Source organism: Protomyctophum parallelum (genome assembly GCF_964188405.1).
Source record: "Protomyctophum parallelum genome assembly, chromosome: 1".
Classification (NCBI taxonomy): Eukaryota; Metazoa; Chordata; class Actinopteri; order Myctophiformes; family Myctophidae; genus Protomyctophum; species Protomyctophum parallelum.
The window spans coordinates 105,594,822-105,612,321 of NC_139697.1; the positions used below are offsets into that span (position 1 = coordinate 105,594,822).

The window sequence follows — 17,500 nt, forward strand, 5'->3', positions numbered from 1 at the left end:
AGCCATGATGTGATGTGAGCATTTGTAGGCCTAGCCTACACTTTGAGTTAAATGAACACTGGCTTTGGGATCCTCCAAGACCTTGGAACGTCTCGGTATCCCCCAGGAGGACGTCACTAATGTTGCTCTGGAGAGGGATGTCTGGAACACTCTGGTGGAGCTCTGCCCCCACGACCCGACTACGGATAAGCGGTTGAAGATCCATGGATAGATTATTTATTTATTTTCCGTTATTTTCCGTTACCAGACAATTAAAACCCATTTTTTAACGCTTGCGCAAGTTGGTTACATTGTATTAGGCTACTGCCTAGTGCCTACCGTCATTACACCGCATTATCACGGCCCGAATTAACTCTATGGTTTAAAACGAGAATGATACACACCATGAACTGACCATAGACAATATCCCCTTTACAGCTCTCTCTTTATTAACCAATATAAGTCGCCACAATCGCCAGCCTATACACGTAGGACTGGACAGAAAGAGCTAGTGCAGAGAGTACAGACAATATGCCATACGTTTACTAGGCTGTTGCGCTGCGCTCTGATGCCTTCTCCACGCCGCGCACCGTGGCGCATGAACAACAACAACAACAACTCCACGTGGACCCCCGACGACCCACGTATGAATTAGATAGTTTATAAGAAATGGCACGGCAGCCATCCTTGCAGGCAGTGACAGTAACAGAATGAGAATCCTGTAGGCTGTAACCTGTTCATTTTGGGGGGCATCAACAACAGCCTGTTGATGATGAATGATACTATGAAACTTAACAATTCATTTACTAGTACTCACCACGGAGGATATACCATGTTTAACGTAATTCCAAAGTGTTTAGCCTACATTGTTTAATTCATAGACGCATGCGGTTTTTATGAACTTTGGCTAAAAGCATGTTGTTATTATTATTATTATTATTATTATTATTATTATTATTCCACTACCACCGGTCGAGTCCGTCATGGTAGGTGGCTACAACCGAAACAACTTCCTCTTCCTCTTCAAAATAAAAGCGCCTTGTAACAATACTTTTATTTCTTAAGTGAACTACAGGATGTAGTAGACGCAGGGTGGGCTTGGAAGGATAAATCACACAGAAGGCAGGAGAAATAGACTCCGCAGGCAGTCGGGGCTTTATTATTTTTAAATCTGGCCAACAGAATGAACAGAATGAACAGGGACACATTAGAATTCCTGAGCCGCGCGCACGGGCGCATGTTAGGGGGAACACTAACATGTTAGGGGGAACACTAACATGTTAGGGGGAACACTAACATGCGTTAATTACGTTAAATATTTTTAACGCAATGAATTAACGCCGTTAACGTGTTATTTTTGACAGCCTTAATATATATATATATATATATTTTTTTTTACATAATAGGTAGTTAAACAACTAGTCGACTAGTAAACTAGGCCACTAGTCAGTGTGGAAGTGTCCTTGAGCAAGACACTGAACCCCTGATTGCTCCTGATGTGCAGGTCGGTGCCTTGCATGGTTTCCACTGTGTGAATGGGTGAATGTGATGCACAGTCTATGTAAAGGTGTGTGAATGTGTGTGTGAATGGGTGAATGTGATGCACAGTCGATGTAAAGGTGTGTGAATGTGTGTGTGAATGGGTGAATGTAATGCACAGTCTATGTAAAGGTGTGTGAATGTGTGAATGTAATGCACAGTCTATGTAAAGGTGTGTGAATGTGTGTGTGAATGGGTGAATGTGATGCACAGTCGATGTAAAGGTGTGTGAATGTGTGTGTGAATGGGTGAATGTGATGCACAGTCGATGTAAAGGTGTGTGAATGTGTGTGTGAATGGGTGAATGTAATGCACAGTCTATGTAAAGGTGTGTGAATGTGTGAATGTAATGCACAGTCTATGTAAAGGTGTGTGAATGTGTGTGTGAATGGGTGAATGTAATGCACAGTCTATGTAAAGGTGTGTGAATGGGTGAATGTAATGCACAGTCTATGTAAAGGTGTGTGAATGTGTGTGTGAATGGGTGAATGTAATGCACCATCTATGTAAAGGTGTGTGAATGTGTGTGTGAATGGGTGAATGTAATGCACAGTCTATGTAAAGGTGTGTGAATGTGTGAATGTAATGCACAGTCTATGTAAAGGTGTGTGAATGTGTGTGTGAATGGGTGAATGTAATGCACAGTCTATGTAAAGGTGTGTGAATGGGTGAATGTAATGCACAGTCTATGTAAAGGTGTGTGAATGTGTGTGTGAATGGGTGAATGTGATGCACAGTCGATGTAAAGGTGTGTGAATGTGTGTGTGAATGGGTGAATGTGATGCACAGTCGATGTAAAGGTGTGTGAATGTGTGTGTGAATGGGTGAATGTAATGCACAGTCTATGTAAAGGTGTGTGAATGTGTGAATGTAATGCACAGTCTATGTAAAGGTGTGTGAATGTGTGTGTGAATGGGTGAATGTAATGCACAGTCTATGTAAAGGTGTGTGAATGGGTGAATGTAATGCACAGTCTATGTAAAGGTGTGTGAATGGGTGAATGTAATGCACAGTCTATGTAAAGGTGTGTGAATGTGTGTGTGAATGGGTGAATGTAATGCACCATCTATGTAAAGGTGTGTGAATGTGTGTGTGAATGGGTGAATGTAATGCACAGTCTATGTAAAGGTGTGTGAATGTGTGTGTGAATGGGTGAATGTAATGCACAGTCTATGTAAAGGTGTGTGAATGGGTGAATGTAATGCACAGTCTATGTAAAGGTGTGTGAATGGGTGAATGTAATGCACAGTCTATGTAAAGGTGTGTGAATGTGTGTGTGAATGGGTGAATGTAATGCACCATCTATGTAAAGGTGTGTGAATGTGTGTGTGAATGGGTGAATGTAATGCACAGTCTATGTAAAGGTGTGTGAATGTGTGTGTGAATGGGTGAATGTAATGCACAGTCTATGTAAAGCGCCGTGGATAAAGGCGCCATATAAATGCACCATTTACCATTTATCATTTTTATCAACTAGTCGACTAGTAAAAATGACTTGAAGTGAACGAGCCTAGCGAACGCCCACCTTGTCGAAGTCGTCGCGCTGCCTCTCGGGTTAGTGAACGGTCTAGTGAACGGTCTAGTGAACGGTCTAGTGAACGGTCTAATGAACGGTCCAGTGAACGGTCTAGTGAACGGTCCAGTGAACGGTCTAGTGAACGGTCCAGTGAACGGTCTAGTGAACGGTCTAGTGAACGGTCTAGTGAACGGTCTAATGAACGGTCTAGTGAACGGTCCAGTGAACGGTCTAGTGAACGGTCTAGTGAACGGTCTAGTGAACGGTCCAGTGAACGGTCTAGTGAACGGTCTAGTGAACGGTCTAGTGAACGGTCCAGTGAACGGTCTAGTGAACGGTCTAATGAACGGTCTAGTGAACGGTCTAGTGAACGGTCTAGTGAACGGTCCAGTGAACGGTCTAGTGAACGGTCTAATGAACGGTCTAGTGAACGGTCCAGTGAACGGTCTAGTGAACGGTCCAGTGAACGGTCTAGTGAACGGTCCAGTGAACGGTCTAGTGAACGGTCCAGTGAACGGTCTAGTGAACGGTCCAGTGAACGGTCTAGTGAACGGTCTAGTGAACGGTCTAGTGAACGGTCCAGTGAACGGTCTAGTGAACGGTCTAATGAACGGTCTAGTGAACGGTCCAGTGAACGGTCTAGTGAACGGTCTAGTGAACGGTCTAGTGAACGGTCCAGTGAACGGTCTAGTGAACGGTCTAGTGAACGGTCTAGTGAACGGTCCAGTGAACGGTCTAGTGAACGGTCTAATGAACGGTCTAGTGAACGGTCTAGTGAACGGTCTAGTGAACGGTCCAGTGAACGGTCTAGTGAACGGTCTAATGAACGGTCCAGTGAACGGTCTAGTGAACGGTCTAGTGAACGGTCCAGTGAACGGTCTAGTGAACGGTCTAATGAACGGTCTAGTGAACGGTCTAGTGAACGGTCTAATGAACGGTCTAATGAACGGTCTAGTGAACGGTCTAGTGAACGGTCTAGTGAACGGTCCAGTGAACTGTCCAGTGAACGGTCTAGTGAACGGTCCAGTGAACGGTCTAGTGAACGGTCCAATGAACGGTCCAGTGAACGGTCTAGTGAACGGTCTAGTGAACGGTCTAGTGAACGGTCTAGTGAACGGTCTAGTGAACGGTCCAGTGAACGGTCTAGTGAACGGTCTAGTGAATGGTCTAGTGAACGGTCTAATGAACGGTCTAGTGAACGGTCTAGTGAACGGTCCAGTGAACGGTCCAGTGAACGGTCTAGTGAACGGTCTAGTGAACGGTCCAGTGAACGGTCCAGTGAACGGTCTAGTGAACGGTCCAGTGAACTGTCCAGTGAACGGTCTAGTGAACGGTCCAGTGAACTGTCCAGTGAACGGTCTAGTGAACGGTCCAGTGAACTGTCCAGTGAACGGTCTAGTGAACGGTCCAGTGAACTGTCTAGTGAACGGTCTAGTGAACGGTCTAATGAACGGTCTAGTGAACGGTCTAGTGAACGGTCTAGTGAACGGTCTAGTGAACGGTCTAGTGAACGGTCTAATGAACGGTCTAGTGAACGGTCTAGTGAACGGTCTAGTGAACGGTCTAGTGAACGGTCTAGTGAACGGTCTAGTGAACGGTCTAGTGAACGGTCTAGTGAACGGTCTAGTGAACGGTCTAATGAACGGTCTAGTGAACGGTCTAGTGAACGGTCTAGTGAACGGTCCAGTGAACGGTCTAGTGAACGGTCCAGTGAACGGTCCAGTGAACGGTCTAGTGAACGGTCCAGTGAACGGTCTAGTGAACGGTCTAGTGAACGGTCCAGTGAACGGTCTAGTGAACGGTCTAGTGAACGGTCTAATGAACGGTCTAGTGAACGCCCACCTTGTCGAAGTCGTCGCGCTGCCTCTCGGGTTAGTGAACGGTATGGTGAACGGTCTAGTGAACGGTCTAGTGAACGGTCTAGTGAACGGTCTAGTGAACGGTCCAATGAACGGTCCAGTGAACGGTCTAGTGAACGGTCTAGTGAACGGTCCAGTGAACGGTCCAGTGAACGGTCTAGTGAACGGTCTAATGAACGGTCCAGTGAACGGTCTAATGAACGGTCCAGTGAACGGTCCAGTGAACGGTCTAGTGAACGGTCTAATGAACGGTCCAGTGAACGGTCCAGTGAACGGTCCAGTGAACGGTCTAGTGAACGGTCTAGTGAACGGTCTAGTGAACGGTCTAATGAACGGTCCAGTGAACGGTCTAGTGAACGGTCCAGTGAACGGTCTAGTGAACGGTCCAGTGAACGGTCTAGTGAACGGTCTAGTGAACGGTCTAGTGAACGGTCTAATGAACGGTCTAGTGAACGGTCCAGTGAACGGTCTAGTGAACGGTCTAGTGAACGGTCTAGTGAACGGTCCAGTGAACGGTCTAGTGAACGGTCTAGTGAACGGTCTAGTGAACGGTCCAGTGAACGGTCTAGTGAACGGTCTAATGAACGGTCTAGTGAACGGTCTAGTGAACGGTCTAGTGAACGGTCCAGTGAACGGTCTAGTGAACGGTCTAATGAACGGTCTAGTGAACGGTCCAGTGAACGGTCTAGTGAACGGTCCAGTGAACGGTCTAGTGAACGGTCCAGTGAACGGTCTAGTGAACGGTCCAGTGAACGGTCTAGTGAACGGTCCAGTGAACGGTCTAGTGAACGGTCTAGTGAACGGTCTAGTGAACGGTCCAGTGAACGGTCTAGTGAACGGTCTAATGAACGGTCTAGTGAACGGTCCAGTGAACGGTCTAGTGAACGGTCTAGTGAACGGTCTAGTGAACGGTCCAGTGAACGGTCTAGTGAACGGTCTAGTGAACGGTCTAGTGAACGGTCCAGTGAACGGTCTAGTGAACGGTCTAATGAACGGTCTAGTGAACGGTCTAGTGAACGGTCTAGTGAACGGTCCAGTGAACGGTCTAGTGAACGGTCTAATGAACGGTCCAGTGAACGGTCTAGTGAACGGTCTAGTGAACGGTCCAGTGAACGGTCTAGTGAACGGTCTAATGAACGGTCTAGTGAACGGTCTAGTGAACGGTCTAATGAACGGTCTAATGAACGGTCTAGTGAACGGTCTAGTGAACGGTCTAGTGAACGGTCCAGTGAACTGTCCAGTGAACGGTCTAGTGAACGGTCCAGTGAACGGTCTAGTGAACGGTCCAATGAACGGTCCAGTGAACGGTCTAGTGAACGGTCTAGTGAACGGTCTAGTGAACGGTCTAGTGAACGGTCTAGTGAACGGTCCAGTGAACGGTCTAGTGAACGGTCTAGTGAATGGTCTAGTGAACGGTCTAATGAACGGTCTAGTGAACGGTCTAGTGAACGGTCCAGTGAACGGTCCAGTGAACGGTCTAGTGAACGGTCTAGTGAACGGTCCAGTGAACGGTCCAGTGAACGGTCTAGTGAACGGTCCAGTGAACTGTCCAGTGAACGGTCTAGTGAACGGTCCAGTGAACTGTCCAGTGAACGGTCTAGTGAACGGTCCAGTGAACTGTCCAGTGAACGGTCTAGTGAACGGTCCAGTGAACTGTCTAGTGAACGGTCTAGTGAACGGTCTAATGAACGGTCTAGTGAACGGTCTAGTGAACGGTCTAGTGAACGGTCTAGTGAACGGTCTAGTGAACGGTCTAATGAACGGTCTAGTGAACGGTCTAGTGAACGGTCTAGTGAACGGTCTAGTGAACGGTCTAGTGAACGGTCTAGTGAACGGTCTAGTGAACGGTCTAGTGAACGGTCTAGTGAACGGTCTAATGAACGGTCTAGTGAACGGTCTAGTGAACGGTCTAGTGAACGGTCCAGTGAACGGTCTAGTGAACGGTCCAGTGAACGGTCCAGTGAACGGTCTAGTGAACGGTCCAGTGAACGGTCTAGTGAACGGTCTAGTGAACGGTCCAGTGAACGGTCTAGTGAACGGTCTAGTGAACGGTCTAATGAACGGTCTAGTGAACGCCCACCTTGTCGAAGTCGTCGCGCTGCCTCTCGGGTTAGTGAACGGTATGGTGAACGGTCTAGTGAACGGTCTAGTGAACGGTCTAGTGAACGGTCTAGTGAACGGTCCAATGAACGGTCCAGTGAACGGTCTAGTGAACGGTCTAGTGAACGGTCCAGTGAACGGTCCAGTGAACGGTCTAGTGAACGGTCTAATGAACGGTCCAGTGAACGGTCTAATGAACGGTCCAGTGAACGGTCCAGTGAACGGTCTAGTGAACGGTCTAATGAACGGTCCAGTGAACGGTCCAGTGAACGGTCCAGTGAACGGTCTAGTGAACGGTCTAGTGAACGGTCTAGTGAACGGTCTAGTGAACGGTCTAGTGAACGGTCTAGTGAACGGTCTAGTGAACGGTCTAGTGAACGGTCTAATGAACGGTCTAGTGAACGGTCTAGTGAACGGTCTAGTGAACGGTCTAATGAACGGTCTAGTGAACGGTCTAATGAACGGTCTAATGAACGGTCTAATGAACGGTCTAGTGAACGGTCTAGTGAACGGTCTAGTGAACGGTCTAATGAACGGTCTAGTGAACGGTCTAGTGAACGGTCTAATGAACGGTCTAGTGAACGGTCTAATGAACGGTCTAATGAACGGTCTAGTGAACGGTCTAGTGAACGGTCTAGTGAACGGTCTAGTGAACGGTCCAGTGAACGGTCTAGTGAACGGTCTAGTGAACGGTCTAGTGAACGGTCCAGTGAACGGTCTAGTGAACGGTCTAATGAACGGTCTAGTGAACGGTCTAGTGAACGGTCTAATGAACGGTCTAATGAACGGTCTAGTGAACGGTCTAGTGAACGGTCTAGTGAACGGTCCAGTGAACTGTCCAGTGAACGGTCTAGTGAACGGTCCAGTGAACGGTCTAGTGAACGGTCCAATGAACGGTCCAGTGAACGGTCTAGTGAACGGTCTAGTGAACGGTCTAGTGAACGGTCTAGTGAACGGTCTAGTGAACGGTCTAGTGAACGGTCCAGTGAACGGTCCAGTGAACGGTCTAGTGAACGGTCCAGTGAACGGTCTAGTGAACGGTCTAGTGAACGGTCTAGTGAACGGTCTAATGAACGGTCTAGTGAACGGTCTAGTGAACGGTCTAGTGAACGGTCTAATGAACGGTCTAGTGAACGGTCTAGTGAACGGTCTAGTGAACGGTCTAATGAACGGTCTAGTGAACGGTCTAGTGAACGGTCTAATGAACGGTCTAGTGAACGGTCCAGTGAACGGTCCAGTGAACGGTCTAGTGAACGGTCTAGTGAACGGTCCAGTGAACGGTCCAGTGAACGGTCTAGTGAACGGTCCAGTGAACGGTCTAGTGAACGGTCCAGTGAACTGTCCAGTGAACGGTCTAGTGAACGGTCCAGTGAACTGTCCAGTGAACGGTCTAGTGAACGGTCCAGTGAACGGTCCAATGAACGGTCCAGTGAACGGTCTAGTGAACGGTCTAGTGAACGGTCTAGTGAACGGTCTAGTGAACGGTCTAATGAACGGTCTAGTGAACGGTCTAGTGAACGGTCTAGTGAACGGTCTAGTGAACGGTCTAGTGAACGGTCTAGTGAACGGTCTAGTGAACGGTCTAGTGAACGGTCTAGTGAACGGTCTAGTGAACGGTCTAGTGAACGGTCTAGTGAACGGTCTAGTGAACGGTCTAGTGAACGGTCTAATGAACGGTCTAGTGAACGGTCCAGTGAACGGTCCAGTGAACGGTCCAGTGAACGGTCTAGTGAACGGTCTAGTGAACGGTCTAGTGAACGGTCCAGTGAACGGTCTAGTGAACGGTCCAATGAACGGTCCAGTGAACGGTCCAGTGAACGGTCTAGTGAACGGTCCAGTGAACGGTCTAGTGAACGGTCTAGTGAACGGTCCAGTGAACGGTCTAGTGAACGGTCTAGTGAACGGTCTAATGAACGGTCTAGTGAACGCCCACCTTGTCGAAGTCGTCGCGCTGCCTCTCGGGTTAGTGAACGGTATGGTGAACGGTCTAGTGAACGGTCCAGTGAACGGTCTAGTGAACGGTCTAGTGAACGGTCTAGTGAACGGTCCAATGAACGGTCCAGTGAACGGTCTAGTGAACGGTCTAGTGAACGGTCTAGTGAACGGTCTAGTGAACGGTCCAGTGAACGGTCCAGTGAACGGTCTAGTGAACGGTCTAATGAACGGTCCAGTGAACGGTCTAATGAACGGTCCAGTGAACGGTCCAGTGAACGGTCTAGTGAACGGTCTAATGAACGGTCCAGTGAACGGTCCAGTGAACGGTCCAGTGAACGGTCTAGTGAACGGTCTAGTGAACGGTCTAGTGAACGGTCTAGTGAACGGTCTAGTGAACGGTCTAGTGAACGGTCTAATGAACGGTCTAGTGAACGGTCTAGTGAACGGTCTAGTGAACGGTCTAATGAACGGTCTAGTGAACGGTCTAATGAACGGTCTAATGAACGGTCTAATGAACGGTCTAGTGAACGGTCTAGTGAACGGTCTAGTGAACGGTCTAATGAACGGTCTAGTGAACGGTCTAGTGAACGGTCTAGTGAACGGTCCAGTGAACGGTCCAGTGAACGGTCCAGTGAACGGTCTAGTGAACGGTCTAGTGAACGGTCTAGTGAACGGTCTAATGAACGGTCTAGTGAACGGTCTAGTGAACGGTCTAGTGAACGGTCTAGTGAACGGTCTAATGAACGGTCTAGTGAACGGTCTAGTGAACGGTCTAGTGAACGGTCTAGTGAACGGTCTAGTGAACGGTCTAGTGAACGGTCTAGTGAACGGTCTAGTGAACGGTCTAGTGAACGGTCTAGTGAACGGTCTAGTGAACGGTCTAGTGAACGGTCTAGTGAACGGTCTAGTGAACGGTCTAGTGAATGGTCTAGTGAACGGTCCAGTGAACGGTCTAATGAACGGTCTAGTGAACGGTCTAGTGAACGGTCTAGTGAACGGTCCAGTGAACGGTCTAGTGAACGGTCTAGTGAACGGTCTAGTGAACGGTCTAGTGAACGGTCTAGTGAACGCCCACCTTGTCGAAGTCGTTGCGCTGCCTCTCGGGTTAGTGAACGGTCTAGTGAACGGTCTAGTGAACGGTCTAGTGAACGGTCTAGTGAACGGTCTAGTGAACGCCCACCTTGTCGAAGTCGTCGCGCTGCCTCTCGGGCGGTAAAAATGACTAGAAGTGAACGCCCACCTTGTCGAAGTTGTCGCGCTGCCTCTCGGGCGGTAAAAATGACTAGAAGTGAACGCCCACCTTGTCGAAGTCGTCGCGCTGCCTCTCGGGTTAGTGAACGGTCTAGTGAACGGTCTAGTGAACGGTCTAGTGAACGGTCTAGTGAACGGTCCAGTGAACGGTCCAGTGAACTGTCCAGTGAACGGTCTAGTGAACGGTCTAGTGAACGGTCCAGTGAACGGTCTAGTGAACGGTCCAGTGAACGGTCCAATGAACGGTCCAGTGAACGGTCCAGTGAACGGTCTAGTGAACGGTCCAGTGAACTGTCCAGTGAACGGTCTAGTGAACGGTCTAATGAACGGTCCAGTGAACGGTCCAGTGAACGGTCTAGTGAACGGTCTAGTGAACGGTCTAGTGAACGGTCTAATGAACGGTCTAGTGAACGGTCTAGTGAACGGTCTAATGAACGGTCTAGTGAACGGTCTAGTGAACGGTCTAGTGAACGGTCTAGTGAACGGTCTAGTGAACGGTCTAATGAACGGTCTAGTGAACGGTCTAGTGAACGGTCTAATGAACGGTCTAGTGAACGGTCTAGTGAACGGTCTAGTGAACGGTCTAATGAACGGTCTAGTGAACGGTCTAGTGAACGGTCTAGTGAACGGTCCAGTGAACGGTCCAGTGAACGGTCTAGTGAACGGTCTAATGAACGGTCCAGTGAACGGTCTAATGAACGGTCCAGTGAACGGTCTAGTGAACGGTCTAGTGAACGGTCCAGTGAACGGTGTAATGAACGGTCCAGTGAACGGTCTAGTGAACGGTCTAGTGAACGGTCTAATGAACGGTCCAGTGAACGGTCTAGTGAACGGTCTAGTGAACGGTCTAGTGAACGGTCCAGTGAACGGTCTAGTGAACGGTCTAGTGAACGGTCTAGTGAACGGTCCAGTGAACGGTCTAGTGAACGGTCTAGTGAACGGTCCAGTGAACGGTCTAGTGAACGGTCCAGTGAACGGTCTAATGAACGGTCCAGTGAACGGTCTAGTGAACGGTCTAGTGAACGGTCTAGTGAACGGTCTAGTGAATGGTCTAGTGAACGGTCCAGTGAACGGTCTAGTGAATGGTCTAGTGAACGGTCCAGTGAACGGTCCAGTGAACGGTCTAGTGAACGGTCTAGTGAACGGTCTAGTGAACGGTCCAGTGAACGGTCTAGTGAACGGTCTAGTGAACGGTCTAGTGAACGGTCTAGTGAACGGTCTAGTGAACGCCCACCTTGTCGAAGTCGTTGCGCTGCCTCTCGGGTTAGTGAACGGTCTAGTGAACGGTCTAGTGAACGGTCTAGTGAACGGTCTAGTGAACGGTCTAGTGAACGCCCACCTTGTCGAAGTCGTCGCGCTGCCTCTCGGGCGGTAAAAATGACTAGAAGTGAACGCCCACCTTGTCGAAGTTGTCGCGCTGCCTCTCGGGCGGTAAAAATGACTAGAAGTGAACGCCCACCTTGTCGAAGTCGTCGCGCTGCCTCTCGGGTTAGTGAACGGTCTAGTGAACGGTCTAGTGAACGGTCTAGTGAACGGTCTAGTGAACGGTCTAGTGAACGGTCTAGTGAACGGTCTAGTGAATGGTCTAGTGAACGGTCCAGTGAACGGTCCAGTGAACGGTCTAGTGAACGGTCTAGTGAACGGTCTAGTGAACGGTCCAGTGAACGGTCTAGTGAACGGTCTAGTGAACGGTCTAGTGAACGGTCTAGTGAACGGTCTAGTGAACGCCCACCTTGTCGAAGTCGTTGCGCTGCCTCTCGGGTTAGTGAACGGTCTAGTGAACGGTCTAGTGAACGGTCTAGTGAACGGTCTAGTGAACGGTCTAGTGAACGCCCACCTTGTCGAAGTCGTCGCGCTGCCTCTCGGGCGGTAAAAATGACTAGAAGTGAACGCCCACCTTGTCGAAGTTGTCGCGCTGCCTCTCGGGCGGTAAAAATGACTAGAAGTGAACGCCCACCTTGTCGAAGTCGTCGCGCTGCCTCTCGGGTTAGTGAACGGTCTAGTGAACGGTCTAGTGAACGGTCTAGTGAACGGTCTAGTGAACGGTCTAGTGAACGGTCTAGTGAACGGTCCAGTGAACGGTCTAGTGAACGGTCCAGTGAACGGTCCAATGAACGGTCCAGTGAACGGTCCAGTGAACGGTCTAGTGAACGGTCCAGTGAACTGTCCAGTGAACGGTCTAGTGAACGGTCTAATGAACGGTCCAGTGAACGGTCCAGTGAACGGTCTAGTGAACGGTCTAGTGAACGGTCTAGTGAACGGTCTAATGAACGGTCTAGTGAACGGTCTAGTGAACGGTCTAATGAACGGTCTAGTGAACGGTCTAGTGAACGGTCTAGTGAACGGTCTAGTGAACGGTCTAGTGAACGGTCTAATGAACGGTCTAGTGAACGGTCTAGTGAACGGTCTAATGAACGGTCTAGTGAACGGTCTAGTGAACGGTCTAGTGAACGGTCTAATGAACGGTCTAGTGAACGGTCTAGTGAACGGTCTAGTGAACGGTCCAGTGAACGGTCCAGTGAACGGTCTAGTGAACGGTCTAATGAACGGTCCAGTGAACGGTCTAATGAACGGTCCAGTGAACGGTCTAGTGAACGGTCTAGTGAACGGTCCAGTGAACGGTGTAATGAACGGTCCAGTGAACGGTCTAGTGAACGGTCTAGTGAACGGTCTAATGAACGGTCCAGTGAACGGTCTAGTGAACGGTCTAGTGAACGGTCTAGTGAACGGTCTAGTGAACGGTCCAGTGAACGGTCTAATGAACGGTCCAGTGAACGGTCTAGTGAACGGTCTAGTGAACGGTCTAGTGAACGGTCCAGTGAACGGTCTAGTGAACGGTCTAGTGAACGGTCCAGTGAACGGTCTAGTGAACGGTCCAGTGAACGGTCTAATGAACGGTCCAGTGAACGGTCTAGTGAACGGTCTAGTGAACGGTCTAGTGAACGGTCTAGTGAACGGTCTAATGAACGGTCCAGTGAACGGTCTAGTGAAACGGTCTAGTGAACGGTCCAGTGAACGGTCTAGTGAAACGGTCTAGTGAACGGTCTAGTGAACGGTCCAGTGAACGGTCTAGTGAACGGTCCAGTGAACGGTCTAATGAACGGTCTAGTGAACGGTCTAGTGAACGGTCTAGTGAACGGTCTAGTGAACGCCCACCTTGTCGAAGTCGTCGCGCTGCCTCTCGGGCGGCCGGGTGAAGTCGTTGCGGAAGCGGTCCTTGGGCTGCGCGTTGAAGGGCAGGCCACTAGGGGGCGGCGGAGCGGCCTTCTTCAGCACCATGGCGCGGTACAGCGGCTGGGGGGGGATGCGCACCGCCTTGCCCCAGCCCAGCTTCATCTCCATGCCCATCACCACCTTACCTGTAGGGGGAGCCAAACACACCGTTATTATCACCACCGTCCGTTTGAACCCCTTTTGGTCCTTTAACCCATTCTGAACGGGAACCCATTTTGGTGTTATAGCATCATGTTATGCTTTAGCTATTGAAAAATAGCAGATCTACAAGCTCATAGCGCGCCACCGAGTGGCGCGCTACGAGCTTGTAGGTCTGCTATTTTTGAAAAATCGAAGAGCGACTGAAATTTTTAGAATGTGATCTCGGGTCAGAATGTGTTCATCAGACCAGTGTGTGTCCAGTGGAAACCTCGTATGAATCTCAGGTCAGAATGGGTTAATAATGGTGCAAAAACAATTTCAACTCAAATCTTTGCTTCTGGGAGGTTCCTGGAACAACATATTTTCAGATGGAATAAAAAATCTGGGGGTCCTTGACATGAAAATGTTTGAGAACCACTGTCATAGAAACATGAGGTTTAACCCTGTGAGAACCACTGACATAGAAACATGAGGTTTAACCCTGTGAGAACCACTGACATAGAAACATGAGGTTTAACCCTGTGAGAACCACTGACATAGAAACATGAGGTTTAACCCTGTGAGAACCACTGACATAGAAACATGAGGTTTAACCCTGTGAGAACCACTGACATAGAAACATGAGGTTTAACCCTGTGAGAACCACTGACATAGAAACATGAGGTTTAACCCTGTGAGAACCACTGACATAGAAACATGAGGTTTAACCCTGTGAGAACCACTGACATAGAAACATGAGGTTTAACCCTGTGAGAACCACTGACATAGAAACATGAGGTTTAACCCTGTGAGAACCACTGACATAGAAACATGGGGTTTAACCCTGTGAGAACCACTGACATAGAAACATGGGGTTTTAACCCTGTGAGAACCACTGACATAGAAACATGGGGTTTTAACCCTGTGAGAACCACTGACATAGAAACATAGGGTTTTAACCCTGTGAGAACCACTGACATAGAAACATAGGGTTTAACCCTGTGAGAACCACTGACATAGAAACATAGGGTTTAACCCTGTGAGAACCACTGACATAGAAACATGGGGTTTTAACCCGGTGAGAACCACTGACATAGAAACATAGGGTTTAACCCTGTGAGAACCACTGACATAGAAACATGAGGTTTTTCAGAAAACTCTCAGGATTTAGAAGACATTTGTAGAATCGACTACAAATAGTATGTGTGTAGCCCTCTCTGCGTCCTTGCCTGTGTGTGTGTATACGTGCGTGCGTGTGTTTGTGTGTGTGTGCGTACCGTTCAGTGACGCCATGGCCCGTTCTGCGTCCTTGCGGGTGTGTGTGTGTGTGTGTGTGTGTGTGTGTGTGTGTGTATGTGTGTGTATGTGTGTGTGTGTGTGTGTGTGTGTGTGTGTGTGCGTACCGTTCAGCGAGGCCATGGCCCTCTCTGCGTCCTTGCGGGTGTGTGTGTGTGTACGTGCGTGTATGTATGTGTGTGTGTGTGTGTGACTGTGTGTGTGTATGTGTGTGCGTACCGTTCAGTGACGCCATGGCCCGTTCTGCGTCCTTGCGTGTGTGTGTGTGTGTGTGTGTGTACGTGCGTGTATGTATGTGTGTGTGTGTGTGTGTGTGTGTGTATGTGTGTGCGTACCGTTCAGTGATGCCATGGCCCGTTCTGCGTCCTTGCGTGTGTGTGTGTGTGTGTGTGTGTGTGTGTATGTGCGTGTATGTGCGTGTGTGTGTGTGTGTGTGTGTGTGTATGTGTGTGCATACCGTTCAGTGACGCCATGGCCCGTTCTGCGTCCTTGCGTGTGTGTGTGTGTGTGTGTGTGTGTGTGTGTGTATGTGCGTGTATGTGCGTGTGTGTGTGTGTGTGTGTGTGTGTGTGTGTGTGTGTGTGCGTGTGTGTGTGTGTGTGTGTGTATGTGTGTGCGTACCGTTCAGCGACGCCATGGCCCTCTCTGCGTCCTTGCGGGTGTGTGTGTGTGTACGTGCGTGTATGTATGTGCGTGTGTGTGTGACTGTGTGTGTGTGTGTATGTGTGTGCGTACCGTTCAGTGACGCCATGGCCCGTTCTGCGTCCTTGCGTGTGTGTGTGTGTGTGTGTGTGTATGTGCGTGTATGTGCGTGTGTGTGTGTGTGTGTGTGTATGTGTGTGCATACCGTTCAGTGACGCCATGGCCCGTTCTGCGTCCTTGCGTGTGTGTGTGTGTGTGTGTGTGTGTGTATGTGCGTGTATGTGCGTGTGTGTGTGTGTGTGTGTGTGTGTGTGCGTGTGTGTGTGTGTGTATGTGTGTGCGTACCGTTCAGCGACGCCATGGCCCTCTCTGCGTCCTTGCGGGTGTGTGTGTGTGTACGTGCGTGTATGTATGTGCGTGTGTGTGTGACTGTGTGTGTGTGTGTATGTGTGTGCGTACCGTTCAGTGACGCCATGGCCCGTTCTGCGTCCTTGCGGGTCATGAAGGCCACGAAGCCGCGGTTACAGTTCCGCGCTCGTTCCTCCTCAGAGCGCGGCCACATGATCTTCACGCTGGCCAGAGGACCGAACTTCACGAACTCCTTACAGAGCAGCTCCTCGTTCATCTGGAACGGAACATTAAAGGTATTATGACATGATTTATAACATCATTTTAAAAACGTTAAAAGTCTTGGCCATGGTCCTTCAAACGTGTCTAAAAAGTTTGAACACTCAACTCCACTCCAGTATTTCTTGACACGAGTTTTTGTGCATGTGTAAAGTTCATCCTGAGAAGCCATGGAAAAATGAAGAGAGGAGAGTCCGCACACAGATTTGCTCCAAGGTGTTTGCTTTTTTATTCAAAACACCATAATTAATACACAACGTTTCGGCCCTGAACGGCCTTCATCAGGTGCTCACCTGATGAAGGCCGTTCACGGCCGAAACGTTGTGTATTAATTATGGTGTTTTGAATAAAAAAGCAAACACCTTGGAGCAAATCTGTGTGCGGACTCTCCTCTCTTCATTGTACTTACCTTAGTCCAGCACCAGACAAGAACTGGATGTGCGCCAGCCACCTACCTTTTATACAAGCCATGGAAAAACACATTATTTTAGCCTGTGGATGTCGGTAATTCCCCCTTTCCTGTCAACCCAAGATGCGCTACTTTGACAACTTGGTAGGAACGTCACCGTCAAAAATAAAAGAGTCATCTAGGCCAGTTGGTATCCAGTGTAAGGACTTGTGTTGATTGACACAGCCAACAACAGAGCAGATTGATTTTTCTCTAGAAGCCATTATTAGTAAGTATTACAAAGAAACAAAGTCGCGGTCACAATGAGGAAGCGGAGAAGAGAGGGTAGGCACTAGGCAGGGAGCAGAGGGGAGGGGGCGGAGGTTTAGCGGAGATCTACGTATATCTCTGCCGTCCAACCAGATGAGACATTTTTGCATAATTATTCACAGAAGTCCAGACAGCAGAGAATACACTGAATGTTCAAACTTCGTTTTTTTTTTGGTGAAATTGATGGCCAAAAAAGCCAAAAAATCTACAAAAATGTGTTTTAAATGTCACAATCCCTTTAACATGTTAAATACTTTAACATTACATTAACATGTGTGGGGTCTCGCGAGCGACACACCGCGATGGTAAGTGCGTTGCCGGGGCAACCAGACACGCTGTCAGACAGAAGACGCCTCGGACCGTTAGGCCCGCCCCTCGGACCGTTAGGAACGCCCTCGGACCGTTAGGCCCGCCCCTCGGACCGTTAGGCCCGCCCTCGGACCGTTAGGCCCGCCCTCGGACCGTTAGGCCCGCCCCTCGGACCGTTAGGCCCGCCCCTCGGACCGTTAGGCCCGCCCTCGGCCGCGTAGTAGGGAATGTCTACGTCCCGAATCTCCTCCTCCGCCAGATTGAGCTGACGGAGCAACCGCACCCAAATCAGCAAGCGGCCACACCCGTCATATAAAAAGGAAGACTCAGTCTGCGTCTGACAGCGGCTGGTTCACACACACACACACGCTCACG

General features: G+C 49.4%; 1 protein-coding gene across 1 annotated transcript in view; it reads right to left on the reverse strand.

Annotated features, from left to right (window-relative positions):
• LOC310856377 (U2 snRNP-associated SURP motif-containing protein) overlaps positions 1-17,500 on the reverse strand; it is a 69,504-nt gene that overhangs the window by 33,514 nt on the left and 18,490 nt on the right. Inside the window, exons 9-10 of the mRNA XM_083761759.1 lie at positions 15,931-16,096; positions 13,336-13,538 (exon numbers count right to left, since the gene is read on the reverse strand). Of these exons, the coding sequence (XP_083617885.1) occupies positions 13,336-13,538; positions 15,931-16,096 (369 nt within the window). The remainder of the gene's footprint in view (positions 1-13,335; positions 13,539-15,930; positions 16,097-17,500) is intronic.